Source organism: Astatotilapia calliptera, chromosome 13, assembly GCF_964374335.1.
Source record: "Astatotilapia calliptera chromosome 13, fAstCal68.1, whole genome shotgun sequence".
Taxonomy (NCBI): Eukaryota; Metazoa; Chordata; class Actinopteri; order Cichliformes; family Cichlidae; genus Astatotilapia; species Astatotilapia calliptera.
The window spans coordinates 20,639,921-20,657,257 of record NC_137434.1 but is presented as its reverse complement, the minus strand read 5'-3'; the positions used below and the strand labels follow the sequence as shown (position 1 = coordinate 20,657,257).

Sequence of the window (17,337 nt, the reverse complement as noted above, 5' to 3'; positions counted from 1 at the left end):
ACTACAAGCCGCATTTAACCACGCATTCATATAGCGCTTTATTATATACACTTTAAATACCAGTCATCCGAAGTCAATTTAGAATCACTAATGAGCCTAACATGCATGTTTTTGGACTGTGGAGTCTAAAAACACGCATGTACCTAAAACAAACCCAAGTGGGCATGTGCAAATTCCACAAAGCAGGACCCCAGCTGTGCTTCAAATCAGGACCTTTCATAGCATGAGGGGACAGAACTAACCGCTGCACCACAGATAAAAACAATGTAGACACACACGCGTTGATGTCATCGCTGTAGGCGCTGTGTGAACTGAGGGAGCTTAGAAGAGGAGAGCCAGACCAGCAGCAGCTGTATTGTTTGATTTTATCCCCTGCTCTCCTGACAACACAAAACTCACAGAGCTCTACAAGCAGAGAGTCAGGGGCATTGAGTAACAGGCCACATCTTCTATGAGTGCCAAAGAACCTCATCTCAGCAACCACAACATCCATTCCTCTCAGCTCTAAATAGCCAAACTTCCCAAATCCCCAGCCTTGCTTATTTCCCCATGGAAACTTGACTTCTTTCTTTTTCTCCATGCAAAATACAGAAAAGCTGCTGCTGATTAATCCATCATTTCACTGTCAACAAGCTCACACCAGAAAATCTTAATTAAACCTTTTAGAGACATGGATGTTAAGTGATAACATGATATCTATATGAAGAGATGTGACATTTTTTTAATCTTCTCTGATTTTAAATGTAAGAGTTGCATGTACCATCAGCCATCAGCACATGGCGCAGACAAGTGGTTCTAATAAAGCTTTTAGGCTAAGCGGCAGTGAGACACTGTGTGACTTAGAAAGCAAAAGAATGAATGAATGAATGAATGAATGAGCAAGTAACTAAAGTAAATCACTTTGGAAAAAATTCATTAATCCAGAGCGTTCAACAATGAAACAGCTTTACTGAGAATATTATCACACTACAGTAATTCAATAAAAGTTTCAGCTGAACTCACATATTTACTTACCTACATTTTGGATGTGTACAATTTGTATGGGCAAATATCAGTCCAGTCAAAAACATGATCTAGTATTGCCATGCAGGATCAAACAATCACACAGTCACTTCAAGCTCTGTTCATTAAGATCAGTTGACTTTCCATGTTCATACGCAGCCACAGCCTAGTACAAATGAATGACATGAGACCAGTACCATTCTAATGGTTCACAAAATGGTTCTAAATTCACAATATTAACCTCTGAGTGAGTCAATAAACAAAACTGCAAAATAAATCAAATTAATCCAGGCAGAAATTCTAGCACTACTCACTTGGGTTAGGAAGACAGCACCCTCCTCCACCGCCATGATCACTTTATTTCCCTCTTTCTCTCTCTCCTCAGAATGACAAGCAGTGAAACCTGAGCTCAGAGTGGCCAGCCAGCCAAGCAGTCATTTGCTAAGTCAGTCCGTTAGTTAGTCCTGCCCTTATCTCAGCCTCCTGACGATCCATCCTATCCACTCAGAGGAAAGAGCAAGGTGCAACTTGTTCAGTTAACAAAGGATTTTTTTTTTAAACTAAGAAGTGCTAGCATAGGAGTAATTGGAGGCAGCCCCTTCTTCTGCCTGGTTGATGCCCCACACACCAGACAAAGGGATGGAGGGAAGCTGAAGACGTATTGCAGAGGGTAAAGGAAATTGATGTCAGGAGGAAAAACTAGAGAGGAGGTCTACACAGCACTGCTGTAGCGAGTAAACAAAGCACTGAACATCTCGTAGTCTTTCACGCTGTAGAAAGGACACATGCCAAATCCCCTCTGCTGCCTCTCTCCCTCCCTGTCCCCTCTTGGTGTCTTTTTTATCAAATGTCAACAAGAGTAAATCCCTGCTGCCTCACAGAAGCTGGCCCCTGCCCCAGAAAGCACCTTCAAATCAGGGAGTGTGCAGGAAGAGCACCCTGACTTACCATAATAGCTGAGGCTTCTCCCTCCCTCTCTGCCTCCTTCCTTTTCTTTCTCACCTTCATTTACTCTCAGGGTAGGTAGGTGGGGGTTGCTACCGTTATCTTGATATCCAAGGTTGGGTAGTCAATGACGGACATGGGCCAAACTGAAAATAGCAGCTGAAACAAATACTTTCGCTAAAATGCCACCCCCCCTCAACCCCTCTTGTTATCCCACCCACTTGCCCTCTTTCCCTCCCACTCATTCTCTCTGGTTCACTCTCCCTGCCTCACACAGGGTCTGCCAGCACACGGCTTTTTATTGTCATCCTGCTTATCAGCTATTTTCCCCTAACAAAAGACCAGTTTGAGTGTTGTGAGTTAATGTCCCGGCTGGGGCGGCTCTACCTAGTTGTGTAAAATGAGCCAGGGGGATCTGAGAACATGGGAGCTAGCAGCAGTGAGACTTTGCGTGCCTACTGGGGGTGGTTTATGGGGTTTATAATTCCAATAACAACAGACAACAACAACAATAACACCACACACTATCCTAGGGGCAGGTGGATCCGAGGGGCACCCCCAACGGTCAATGGGGATATTTTAACAGAGGATTAGGAGCTTTTCCGTCAGTATTAGGGACACCCTCTGTCTCTCCACCTCTCACCCCTCAGCAGGCACGCCCCACTTCTCCTCGCAGATTCTGCTGGATAATCCCCCCACACAGTAAGACAGCAACCAAGTGAACTCACTGCTCTACATGAAGAGCTGGATCTGATCACTATCTGTATGAGCAAGTTAAGCATAACATCCAGCATAACTAGTGAGGTGTATATTTTATCCAGGATTATTGCACCTGTGGGTGGCATGCAATCTGATCATTCATCTTCCAAGACCACCCGCTGCTGTTATGCTTTCACATAGCTTTCAGTTGCATGTTTATAAAGCTAAAAGATTGGTCCATTGCTCCAACTGCACATTTGCAGTCGATAAAGCAGAAAGACAATGTGATAATAGCCATTATAACACTACATATCAACATGTATCTTTTTAATGTCAACAAACAGCATGAAAAGACCCCAAAACACCATTGATTAGGTGGTTTTTATCTCTCTCTCTCTTTTTCTTCTTAGCCCTTTTGTCCCATTTCCTGTGCTACACTGTGCACTGTAGCCCCGAACCTCTCACTGACACTACCTGATACAGCTGTACGTGAAAATGCAAATGTCTAGATCAGTCAGATTGGACATTAAACTAACTTCACTCTGCCAGCTCCTTGGTATAAAATCCAACTGCACCCATGTGGGAATAACGCAGGGAAATGTCCAGGAAATTCACAGTGAGTGGGCATCTTGTGTCATCCCTCATATAGATAAAATAGAGTATTTCCTTTAATGAGAATGAAGCTTCTTTTGTGTACATAGTATAGAAAGAAAATCATCAAGTAAAAAAAATTTAAAGTGGGAATGCAGGGCCATGGCATGGGGAAAATGAGATACACAACCGGTTAACTACACAGGAAACGAAGGGCGAAAAGACCGTGGTTATAGAAATTTAAAGTGCTTTGAGATCAGTGCTGTTGTTAAAAGATGCTATAAAAGTAAAATAAACACATCTGAACTGAAGCTCAAAAGTAAAACAAAATAATGTTTTTATGCTTTTAGAAAATCCAGCATGAGCATAAAACCCCCCCCCAAAATACATATTAATAATACTATTTTCAGTGGAAGATAATCTAATCCAAAGATTATCTAAATAAATACTGTGGTTAAATGCCAGCATATGGAAAATCCCTAATACGTTGCATGTAAGATTTTGACAATAAATTGTTATTTTCTTACTGGGGACTCTCCTGGCAGCAGAGAGTATCACAGACACTGATGTAAACACAGACAGAATAGTCAGTCACATGCACTCCATCTCTCAGCAAAGGCCAGTGCATTCTGTTACTATTCCGGATGAATAACACCACTGCATTCTGGGTATTTTCCAGCTCTATAAACTGCCAGACGACAGATAAAGAGAGTTGGGGACAATCAGCGGGAGTCAGGGAAATTTAAATGCAGAGAGAGAGAGAGGGAGACTAGTGCACGTGAGAAGTGGCAGAGGGAGTGACAGATGCTCTGGACCAGAAGTGGCGAGCTGAACATGTGATTGGTGGATCACAGGTCCCTTCACAGTAACGCTGCAATAAGCAGCCTTCCTTGGAAAAGGCATGGTTACCATGGTTACGGGGGAGGTCACAACAGAAGGGGAAGAGAGTCGGGCCTACTTATGGAAAATTATCTTTTCTGGCACTCACGACTGGTAGCGGCTGCCAGCAATCACAGCCACTGGTTTAGTCCTGGTTTAGTATTTTACTTGGAAAAAAACAAACGATATATATATATATATATATATATATATATATATATATATATATATATATATATATATATATATATACACACATATTTAATATTCTGGTGGCATTTGTGTGGTATTTTAGTGTGTGTTATTTTAAATCGTATTCTTTGAAATAAAAAATAACATAAATTAATTGCAAGAAACAGAGAACCAATATGTCTTCCACCATTTATTCACCTTCACACACACACACACATAGTGACGTCAGGGTTTTTCCTTGTATAGTGCAGAACCATACGTCACGGCAAAAAAAGGATGATCAGAATCTATTTTATTTACTTTATTTTAATTTAAATTCACAGTATTGTTAATCTGTAAATTTTTCAACCTTTCTTTCACTTACTTAAAATCTAAACAGGACGTAAACACGTTACTTTAATCAGAGATAAAAGTTTTGGGAGGAAAAATATTCTGCCACCCTGCAGTAATAACATGGCAGTGCATTTTCTGAAAATCCAATTGACAAACTATTTTCAAATAAAATTACCAGCATGATATACAGTTCAGCACACTGTACTCGAACAGTTCTTGGAGGTTTTTGTCGTACTAGAAAATAAACGTCTTTGCAAATTGTTGCCCAGCTTTCCTTTCCAGTTTACAAACACTTACGAGAACTGAGCTACCTCACAGAGGCTATAAAATATCACACTTTCATTATTCCAGGGTGTATGCTTAAAAGTCTTTTGAAAATTTACATCTCACACACCCCCACAAGCACACACACGCGCACATACACAGATATTTAATGCTCCTGCTGCGTGAAGCGTGCTCAAGGGCACAGCTCTCCTGTGTCACCTGGGACATGAAACCATTAGGGAGGGAGGTTAGGAGGGGAAGTGAGGGAGAAAGCTGGGAAGGCAGCAAGGAGGGGGAGAAAGGAGAGTAGGAGAAGGAAAGGAGAACATGGAAAGTAGGTGAACCACTCAATAAGTAAGCTTCAACTACAACTATGCAGCGTGGCTAATATAATCTAGCTTTTAAAAACTAGTACAGACCGGAGTAAATCATCTTAAAAATATCTGATTAATACATTTAATATTTGACTTAATACATTTTATAATCAAGTGTCAGTATTTCCTTTGATTCTGCTGCAGCCGTGTGTAGGTAATTAAAACATTTCTATCACCTATTATCATGTTACTGTTAGTACTACTGTTGCACATGACATGAAATGTCCTGTCTCCCTGCTGTCTAGGGCCAGTAACGCTGACACTGACATGGGTGACATCATAATGTCGCATTGGATTTCACCTGTATAGCTAAATCTACACACAAGTGCACCATACTCGATCGATAGCTGTCGCGCCAAAAAGTCATCCTAAAACAGGCTCCAGAAGATCGATGGTCACACGGTGCTGCGCACAGGCACGAGGAGGAAACAGACTTTGGGCAGATAAAAAGGGCTCTGGGCTAAAAGGGCAAAGAAAATTAAACAACATATCAGAGTCTGGCTTTAATTCAGAGACAACTCCTCTTTTTCCCTCAGCTCACCATCTCTAACCTCAGTGTGACCTGCAGAAGACTCTGCTGAGCAGTCAAACACTGGACTCTGGTGGGCAGTCTCCTGCATGACAACTGTGCAAAGAATCGCAAACCTCACTGTGGAATTAGCTAAGCATCGTCAACACCAACAGTGTTTTGGTGGATAGAATACACATCCAGAAGAAGGACAAGTTAAAATGTAGAAATGCATTCGTAAATTCATTTAGATTCCTTGTTTGTGTTGTTCAGTTAGAGAACAATGCATCAGTCAGAGATTTTGTTTGGAGTGAACTGTGACAAGATGCTTCCCCATTGATACACTATTCTGGCGTTGAGAAATGTTTTTAACCAGGAATTAGAAGTCTCGAGCTTTGCAGCACTGCGCAGATTTAGACCCAAGACCTCCTTACTCTGAGGTAAGGCTGCTACTAACCACTGAGTGATTTTGCTGCTCACAAGGACTAATGATTTTTGGACTCATCACTGCATGTTTTCAACACGTTAATTTCAATAACCTATCATGTGCACTTGGTGAGAAGTTAAGCAATTTGAAAGAAACAATAAACCCATAACCACTTTAACAGACCTTTTGTGTTTAAAAAGGGGCAGTCCTCTACAGTCACATTTTCATGTGAGTGAGTTTCCTTTCTTTGTGACATAAAAATGTGACATAAAAATGCAAATGACTAACCGGTAGATGGACTGTAATGAGTGTAAGACCCAGTCCTGGCTGAACAGCAGGTAATGAGCTGTGGGAGCTGAAACTGCAATAACTTTTAGTGTGTGCATCTGTGTGTGTCTTTATATGGACTAGAGAAAAAGGTACATGTGACTTATAAATAAATACATTTGAAAGTGTGTGTGGGGGTAACACATGAAAGAAGCTCGGCTGTAAAAGACCTGAAAAAGACAAAAGCTTACAGTCCCAAATGTGATGACTCACAAAACGCTCAAAAAGAAAGATCTGAGGAGAAAATGTAAATGAGAAACATGCATATATAAAATTGAGCAGCCTGAACTGACATGATTAGTCTGAATAGAGAATTGGCTTTTTTTCCTCTGTGTCAGTTTATAAGGACTGTTTAAGCTACTACCAATGATCTGGAGGAAAAGGAAGATGAACAGAGGCTCCTGATCTCACTTCATCAACTGCACACATCGTTAGTGAAAATCTTTACTCCCTTGCTTCACTGAGCTTCCTCAATTTCATTCTTGAGGTCAAAAAGGGAATGAGCTTCTTTGGTTTACAATCCTAGCCTTAGTATGTAAGCAGCAAGCTAACTATAGCATCTATGCACCTTGTAAATTCCACATTAGCTCAACTAGCCCAGCACCACAGCTCTGCTACAATAACTGAAAGTACTCTGGATAGTGTCAGACACTAAATGCCCATCTGGCATCTAGTCCTAAATTTAACAGGACACGGTGAAACTGAATTCAAGATGACATTCAGAGTTATGTAATCAAGTTTTAAGGTAGTATGATTTGTTGCCAGTTTTTTTTGTGCATTTATCTTTCCAACATCCTGTTTGTTTAAAGCCTCTGACTTTAGAAAACGCTTGAGGCCTTTAATGTTTCTTTGTCTCAGTCTTCATGGGTTATGATGTTCAAGTGGTCTTCAAAAACATTGGAATTAGCTGATCTTGTTAACAAATTGAAGTACTATAGGTAAGTATGAAAAATATCTTTATGTTTTCGTGTGCAGCCAGTGTGTCTCTGTATAAGATGTATTTATGTTATACGTCTCCAAGGCCCCTGCAGAAGACCAAGAGGGTCTTTCCAAGGCTTTAAATAGGAAAAGAGGAAAAGCCAAGTATAAAAACTCCCCATCCCCATTATCACAAATGGCTATGATGGCTGAGAAAGATCAATAAGATGTGAATTGTCCATCACTGAGCAAAATGCACAGCTGGTATGTTAACGTGTACTCATTGGCATGGTAAACCTTTTGCATAACTTTTATCATTTAAAAATCTTTTCTTGCTCATTTTCTTGCTTGCACTGTGGCAAACAGCTGTTATTTCAAAGTCAAATAATACAGCGTGTAAAAAAGGGGGGTACGGTCTGATGCAGGACACACTTAGTCAAGATGTCTTTGAACTAAGAAAACCCGGCAGAGCAAATTCAGAAATCCCCCTGATAAATTATTAAAGTCTTAGAGTCTGGAAGATGGAATACAAACACGTGCCAGTCAAAAAGTATGCTACAGTCTTCCAGCTAAACATTTACCACATTAAAGAGCCACAGAAGAAAATCATGCGTTCATTGTCTGACACTGAGGTACAACAAAATCTGCTGTAAATGTCATTTCTGTAGTTTTGACCGTAACATTATGAGAGCTCATAAAGCTATCTATAAAACAGGAAGAATAAAAAGTCCTGCTTTTCCCCTGTCGGTGCAGGGCTGAAAAAAACAGAGTGCTGTACCTGTTTTTGCCTGATCTTTGGCAGACAGAGAGCACCAGACGAGAACAGACCATGAGCCATCTGTCCCCTCTGAGCCCCCCCAGTCTCCACACAGTGCGCACACAAACAAGCATGCAGTTAGACAGTCGCACATGTGCAAACAAGCACTTAAACTAAACACATACACGAGCATGAATTGCTCAGTAGAAATTGTCAAAATTACGGGACTATAATCTAATTCTCCATGATCGCCCCTTTGACACGAGGCCAAGGATTTCTGACCGAGGAGAAGAGGAAAGAAACAAAGTGATGTGAAAAAATATGAGCGTGAACATGGATTTACACTGGATTTGCCCATCATCCTGCTCACCAATACAACTGATTATCCTTCATTTATCCTTTTAAATATCTACTCTTTTCTGCAAATACAGAAGCTGTAACACATTCTGTTTCTTACACTGGAATAATATCCTGGCATTTCTTTCTGGCAAACAGAAGGCTATTAGGTGCTGAAACAGCCAGCTGCCCCTCAGGCAACACAAAGTAATAGGCTGTTGAATGGTAAGGCCCAAATCCTTAATAGCAGTGCTCCCTGAACATGGCAACAAGACAGGCAATGTGAGTGTGTTGTGTAGAGAAATTCACCTGTGTTTTGTTACCCTGAAGTGGTCCATTTCTCAAAGGACACACTAATACACAGAAACGTCTTGATTTCTTTAAGAGCAAAAAGCATTTTAAACAATTTGCACACTCTAAATTATATTTAGTTTTATTTAAAACTCATCACAATAATAGTAAAGGCTAATCCTGGAAACCAAAAGACTGTAAAGGCTTTGACAAGTGGACCGAGCGCTGGAATAGCAATCCAAGCGTCTCTGCATAGAGCAACTGATTTAAATTAATAACACCAGCAGATGTCAGTGCACACAAACAATGCCATGTAAAGACATATCATGTGACCTTCAAAAAAAACCCCAAATGTAAAATCTCTCTCTCTGATGCTGTCTGCTATTTAATGCTGGCTATGCTTATGAGCAGAGTCTCTAACATCTGTGCTGTTTAGCACGGGACATTCGATGCATTTCAGCATCTCAGAGTTCCTAAACTCACATTTATTCAGTCCATTAAATAAGACTGGCTTTAGATCAGTTATGTCCAATCTGATGCTATACAACATCCAAAACACAGTTCACCGTCAGAGCAAGCTACAAGTGGAACAGTGGTAAATTATACTAAATTAAATATCTAATCAACCGGCACAGCATCGATTTTGGAACAAGCTCTGAACTAAACTACCACACTGATCTTGGGCCCTCAGAGGATTAAAATGTGTATGAAAATTGTAATTCTGATGAGTAATATAATATTGTATATTTCCATTATATGTGGTTAGACCCATGGATTGTACTATGTACTATGTACTAAGTACTGCCAAGCTTTGCATTTTTTCAGATATTAGAATACCAAATACACAAGAAAGACATAAATAAAAAAGTGTAAAAGTGTTGTGGTTTTGTGGGAGTGTATGTGCCAGACTATTTTATGGCACGTAAACTCCTGGATTATTTCTTTAAATCCACAAAAATGAGTCTAATAGGTGTGTTAGAATTTGATGATATAGCCAGTTGTGGTCTGCGTGTCTCAGTGTAACTGTCAGAATGGGAAAAGAAAAGCAACCAGTAAATGTCTGTTGGCAGTTAGAACACAAGCTATTGTCCTGCACAGCAGACATTTTTTTTTTATTGTGGGTGGCAGCACTTTTACTTTAGACCAGCATCAGTCCTGTACCACTAAATCTGTGAGTGACATCCATTCCCTGCCCCCCGCATATGGGTGTGTTAGCTAACCCTCTGTGACCCCGTGTGTCCACTCATCTATCACACGGATAGCCAGAACTCAGTGCTCATCAAGGCTGCAGCCTAGGTACACATACATAAACAACACTTAGAGACACACACACACACAGCTTTTTGACTACTATGGTGTATATACATGCTCCTGCAGGTACCGCCAAGGTCACAGCTGAGCAGAGAGACTAATGACCTATAATAAGACATAACCTTGACTGATAGGGACAGTCAGCATTGCTGTAGCAGCCAACAGAGCAGTATACACGTTCACTCTTACTCTCTCTACAACACACACACACACACACACACACACACACACACACACACACACACACACACACAGAGTGAGTCGAGAGTCCTCCTGCTCTCTGCAACATCGTTCTGTCCCTGGTGGATTCAGATCTGCTATGCTTAATTTTACTTCATTTTTTTCAGCACCCTTGTCTTATCTCTCCTTTTGTACTGTTTCTGTTTTATAATCTGTTAACTCAGGCTAGCAGAGATGTCCTGTTCTTGTCCAGAAAAAAAAAAGTTTAATAACTCTGAAAGTGTCCAGAGCATCAGTATCTGTGGATTTGATTCAAGTCTTAAAAAAGCTCAACTTTCCACATTGTTCTTAATCAACAAAAACAAAACCATTCCATGTCAGGAAACAACACAAAATAAACAAAGCAACTTAAAAAAAAAACCCTTAAGATTTCACACAACTGCAAGTACTACTACCCTGACAGAACATCACAAACTGGCTCTAACTAGAGAGAGACGTTGGTGTGCAAAACTAAGCAGCAGGTAAAGTACATCAAAGTCATGAGGTAGAGAAACAGACACCTCACAGGTGCCTATCTGGCAGCTTGATTACAAATGGTACCCAAAAAACACCAGTTTCAACATCAGCAGTGGAGAGGCAGCTGAATGTTGGATATCTGGGCTGAGTTACAAACACAAACACAAACCTGAGATTGTGAAACTGGCCAATAAAAGGAAAAGAAACAAATTTGAAGTGTTTCAAACAAGCTGAAATACTAAACTTCCATTTGCGAGCGTTTACGTAAGTAACTGAGGTTATTTCAGTTAAGGATATGTTTGCAACTCCCTACATGTTGGCTGACTGTTTGGACTCCTTAATCCATTCCTAGAGTCGTAGCAGACAAATTGATGTTCACTAGGTTAAGTGTCGTATGTGCTCCTATGAGGAGAATGCAACTGAGCAGTCTCCACCCATAACTCAGCTCACTATGAAGTGTCTCCTCTTTGTAACATAAATCAGCAGTTTTCAAACAAACAGAAGGTATTGCTAATTCTATAATAGAATAATAGAATACACACAAAAAAATCCATATTTTTTAAAAACTGAGATGCATAAACATGCTTCTCTACTCTTCACCAATTCAATCATCCATTTGCGGGACAGCTTCCCGCTGCACCAATTGTAAAATGGCCTGCGCCTGACTCATAACATTATTAGAGTCACGGTGAGATTGAATCAAAGTGTTTAATCTTAATTCTGCCAAAACGTAATGTGATGACAGACTCTGCGCAGCTGTTTTACTCTTTACTAGTTTACTGTCAACAGACTAATCAATAACAGCTAAAAGAGCTTTAAATCAAATTTAAATCAACACGTTGTAGGATATAATCAAGTTGGGCTTAAAAATTACACGTTTCACATGCTGACCCTTTAAAAGGAAGAACAAGCACAGCTTTTTTCCTGTTGTTCTCTAGACTGTGTCATTCCTGCTTAGTTCCAACACTTCTTATAATTGGTCACTTCAGCAACTTGTGTGTGAATGTGTGTGTATGTGTGTGTATGTGTGCGTGCCCTTCTTCAGCTGAGGTGGACATTTGGGCATCAAGAGGGAAGGTCCCAAAAAAAAGTTAAAAGTGCACTGTAGGTGTCGAGATGGCTGACACACAGCTGACAGCATCCCAGTCAGCAACACACACACACACACACACACACACACACACACACACACACACCCACACACAAATGCACATGGTGACAGCAACCTAGTCAGCAGCACCACTAACAGCAACCTGACGCGTACTGCTCCGTCTCAGTGTATCAGATCAAGCCTTCAGTCTGTCAGATAGCAAACTGCAATTATATAAACAGGACAATGATTTAGCACTTCCCTTTTTCAAATTCTGCGATATATGATTCCTTAAAATAACCTGTGGATATTTTTTATAGTTGATTAATCTGTTGATTAGGTTTTGATGAACTGAACAATCATTCTTGATATATAAATCACCAGAAGAATGATCATGCTCCTCCATGCTGACCGAAGTTATGACTAATTGCACCTCATCGGGTGTAGCCTTTAAGCCCAGACAACACAAAAAGAGCTTCGCACTGCCACTGCAAGAAGTGTTGCAGAGGGGCAGAACACCTCCCGCCTTAAAATGGTTCCTCGAGGAGCCCTAAATAAATTTAGAAAAGGCCCCTCTAGAGTCTCTTCTAGTGCTTCATCTCCCTCACCTAAAAAACGAATGTGGAAATCAAGAAAAAAAAGTGTGGCATGCAGCAGCTGCAAATCAAGTTACTTCAAAAGTCCAATGTGAATGTGACCAACTGAAGCAAAAGGAAACCTTACAAACAAGCTTGAGCCACCAAAGTACAGCATACACAGTCTGACAGCAAATATCTGACCTTTCTGCTTAACTTACTGGTTTAGCACAACAGTGATGGCAGGATGATGAAAGTTCACAGTTGAAGTTGTACTTTCAGAATAACAATAAGAGTACTTTATTAATTCCAGATGAAATTATATTGTCATAGTAACTAACTAAATGAAATTAAATAATACAGTATATTAAAAAGTTATAAAATATAACAAAATATTTCTAATAAAAACAAAAAGTTCTACATATAAATGCCCCAGTACGTTTGTTCTAAAACAGTAACAATGTGACAAAGCTCTGGGTAATGCTTTTCACTGTCCTTCAGGTAGGAGACTACTGGGTGGGCTCACAGATGACACACAGTGCATACAGAACTTGGGTTGTCTGTGACTCAAGCTGCATTTGAAATAACTAGAAACACAACCAAAAATATCTGATGTGAGACTGTCAACGCGGCAATACACATCATCAAGGGAGATTGCTAGAAGTTGCTGTAGGGCTGATCTATTTTCAACACGCAGGGTGTTTGTGAAAGGAGCTGTAGTGAAACGAAGGAGAAAGGACCACCAGCAGAGGAGGAAGAAGAGGGTGAGAGTTAAAATAACATGCTAGCTGTGCAATCGGAAATTGTAAAGCAAACTGATTTCAAACGCAGTGAATTCGAGACACTGCATTGACTCAGTTATGTCTGGAATAGGGCGGCTCACGTGTTGGTAATGAAATGATTGCATGAGGTGAAAGGTGATACAACAGAGATGAAGTTCCATCGTCATCATCAGTTCAAGAACAGTCTTCATTACTGCTTTAGGTTTAACATCTCTTTCAGGTTGGAGCTGAGTTATTTTCATTACTACAACACTTATGGAATATTTTCTTGATAACTTGATAAACTGTATAAGATGACAGACATGGGGGACCACTTGTCCTAAACACAATTCAATTTAGTTTAAGAAAAAGGGAATTAAATCACCCATATATACTGACATTTGTGAATCTATAACCATGGATTCTTTTTTATAGGTTAGTAATTTATTACTGCTCTTGTTTCAATGTTCTACTCTTCTCATTTCCTGTTTTAGCCCTGGCTGTACAGTGTTAGTGATAGATCTGTAGTAGGCTGATGGATTTGAAAGACACACAGAGACAGAGCACAGCATCAGTCCTGGAGACACACAAGTAAATCTACATCACAATGTGTACAGACAATGCCCCTTGGAGCACCAATTTTCTAACTATCCTAGTAAAACACCATTTAAGGCAGCATACTAATTCTTTCAAAGGGCCTTTAAAAACAGGGATGTGTAAGTCCATATAATAATTTTAAATAAAGGACTTTTGTGATGCTCAAGCTGATCTTAAATGTAAGCCCACTTTAATAAAAGCTATAAACTAGAATATGCCCTCCTGCTCTATAACTATAATGTACTACACCTTAAAAGATAAGTCCAAAGCAAATCCTATTGTAAATATTGAAAGTCTGGCCCAAACTAATTTTTTAAACATTTATGAATGACTTAAACGCATAATTTATGAGAATATAGTCCCGCAATGATGACCAATATGTTAGCTCAGATAGGAGGTCATAACAGAGCCAGACTTTTTTGCTTACAACTGCCACCCAGGCATTGATTCCCTTCTCTGGTTACCTACAGGAACAACCAGGGAAAGGACGAGAAGGGAGGACAGGAGGACAGAGAAAAAATATGAAAGAGAGGGGAAAAAAATCAGTAGACTCTGGGCTTGAAATTGAGGACATTTGGGGGAGGGCGAGCACAAATATAGGCATGATATGAATCCACTCTTTTTGCGATTTGTTCCAGCCACATCCTTGAATTTCAGACATAGTACAACTGGGTACAACTTGGATTCTGTGTAACCTTCTCTGACCTTTCTAAAGCTGTCGTTTAGGTATTCTATGGCAAAATCCAGTGCTTTTATTAGTTAGAATTTGTGCTGCCTTAGTCATCTTTCAGAGCAGATAGTCTTCGTGGGGATGATAAATCACATATCCAATCTGCAATATGCTGGGAGTCTTCACTGATAACAGAGTGCAAACATGTTTGGCAAAGCTGCCTGTGAATAATTCACTATCAAAATTAAGTAGACAGAATGCTTTGCCTCTATCCTGGCTGTGCACACAACTGTTAATAAAAACATGCAGCCAAAGACTTCTGTGTGTGTTTATGTGTAATGCTCCCTGTCTAAAGGTCCGTTTTTCCAGTGATCTGGCACATAACCAGTAAAAGAATACCAATCCCAGCTTGGAGCTACAATGAACCTTTTCCCATCAGCTGTCATTATGCTGGATTACAATTTGCACAAGGTTGTTTTAAAACCAAGAGATGACAAAAGTGATCATTTAACTGCTTCTTTTATATCTCACTATACTGCACAGTACACTCGAGACCACATACACTGTGTGAAAATTCAGAATCCCCTGCAACCTTTTCACACTAAATTACCTGATTTAAGGTGGAATGGAGTCTTTCCCTCAGCGCTAAAAGTACACAAAAATGCCGCGTCTATACTGTGACAAAGTGGTTTTAAGAGCCAGTGTTGAAGTTGAGTCTCTTAGTTAGACATCGCAGGACTGTTTTACTGTTCTACAGAGGGCAATATTACACATTTCAAAGACGAAATACAGCACACCACCACCAGAGCAGCTTAGGTATGTACAGCAAAATCAGCTTGCTAAAACAATTCAATCAGTGAGGTTGGAGCTTGTTCAGAAAGTAGGCTGCATGCATGTTTGGGAGTTGGAATGGGTGGAGGGGATAGGGGTGGGGTGGATATTTTTTCACTAATCATGAATCAAGGCGTTTTTCTGTTCCCAAAGGGACCCTTGATACACCCCTAACCTCCTGCTTTCCCTTTTTACCCCTACCCCCTTTTCTCCCTCTCTCCCTACTCCATGTGAGAGACCTAACTGTGTGGAGGTGTGATTACCATCGATCTGTCCTAACACAGCCCATTTCCTCCAGCCAGGACCACATGCTCCTGTCCTTGGCCAGGTGCAGATGTTTTTAGGGGTAGAAAATGTAAAAAGACTGGATGACGCATCCAGGACTATTGATAAGATATGAGATTAGGGTATTAATTAGGGTAGCCTTTTCTTTGTGTGGGGGGAGGGGAGGGGGGTTCTCAGTATTATCTCTGCTGAGCTTGGCTTGACTCATAAAATCAAGCCAGACAACAAAAGTGATGGTCGCATGATTCCAGTTATCGCTGCATGTTATGGTGGAGTGGCAGGTGGTTAAGTAGAGGACAGGGGAACAGGGTGGTGGTGCAGGTGGGGGCGAGCAAATGAAAGTAATTATCAAGCCATACAGGCGTGAGTCCCAAGGGTAAATAGCGTTTGTGTGAGTGTGCGTGTGTGGGTGTTTGCAAGACATGTAGGAAATCTAGACAGCACTACGGGTAAGCTTTATCAGCGAATGTATGAGGAGCACCTGCTATACATGCACAAACGCACACATGACACACCATTTGGCGCATTTAAGAGCTGATGGAGGAGGTCTGGCACTGACGCACAGCAGGGGTTTAATAAGTGTGATGTTGTAAGAGTGGGGGCGTCATTTCTTTCCCTCCTCCCCCTCTTCGACTCACACACACTCATGCACAATAGTGCTTCAGTGAACAGTAAGCTGCAAGTGACCCCGAGACAGACATATACATCAAATGGATGAAAAAAGAGCTAGAGCCTGCAGGTAGCATCATGCTTTTTAAAAGCAATACACTATCAGTAGCTGAAAGACAAGGAGATCTAATCAGTCACTGTCAGATTATGTGTGCACACTGTTTGAGTTCTCTCCTCCCTTTCAAACACCAACTCTAATTCATCCACTTATCCCTGATCTTTTTTCTCTTATAGCCAGCTTCAGGTTGCCCCCTTCTCTCTTTTCTCTCTTTATCGCCACAAACACCTGCTCCCCCTCTCTTTATGTCGCTCTCTGTCCTTACGTTATCAAGCCTCTGCTCTCTTTTCTTTTCTCTTTACCCCTCCTCCCTTTACATACCATTCAGCACTGTAACTACAATCGCCAGCCACTTTGTCAAGCATATCTGTTCGATTGCTTGTTAAAACAAATATCTCATCAGCCAATCACAAGGCAGCAACTCAACGCATTTAGACATTTAGATATGGTCAAGATGACCTGCTGAAGAAAGGTGTTTTACATGACTCAGAAACTCAAATAATCACTTGTTGCAAGCATAAGTATACAGGCGAGCATCTCTGGATGTCAAACTGAATGTCAATCCTGGAAGCAGATGGGCTACAGCAACAGAAAAGCACACTGGGTGTAGAGCAGGGCGATATGGCCAAAAATATTTATCACGATATATATTTGAAAATTTGCGATAACGATATAACCAACGATATAATTGATGCGAGACAAAATACAACTCCACAACATTACTAGCGCAAAAAGACAACCTATCATTTATTTTCACTTAAACAAGAAGCTGGTTTTTATGTACATTAAAGCTTTATAAAAATGTAACAGTGCAAATGCAAATTCCTTGCTGAAAGTTTAACCAAAAGGCATTTCCAGTAGAAATGGGCTGACATAAGAGGTGCTTTGCAACATTAAACTGTAGTGTGCAGTACGTATTTTTCGGACCATAGGGTGCCCAGGATTATAAGG

At 40.6% G+C, this 17,337-nt stretch overlaps 1 protein-coding gene across 14 annotated transcripts in view; it reads right to left on the bottom strand.

Moving 5' to 3' along the window:
• LOC113034723 (ankyrin-3-like) overlaps positions 1-17,337 on the bottom strand; it is a 93,100-nt gene that overhangs the window by 64,218 nt on the left and 11,545 nt on the right. The window contains exon 1 of one of the 14 annotated variants that reach the window (XM_080288264.1): positions 1,951-2,118. The exons of the other annotated variants lie outside the window; for them this stretch is intronic. Coding sequence (XP_080144390.1) covers positions 1,951-2,010 — 60 coding nt within the window. The 5' untranslated portion in view covers positions 2,011-2,118. Of the gene's footprint in view, positions 1-1,950; positions 2,119-17,337 lie in introns of those variants that run through there. 14 annotated transcript variants of the gene reach the window in all.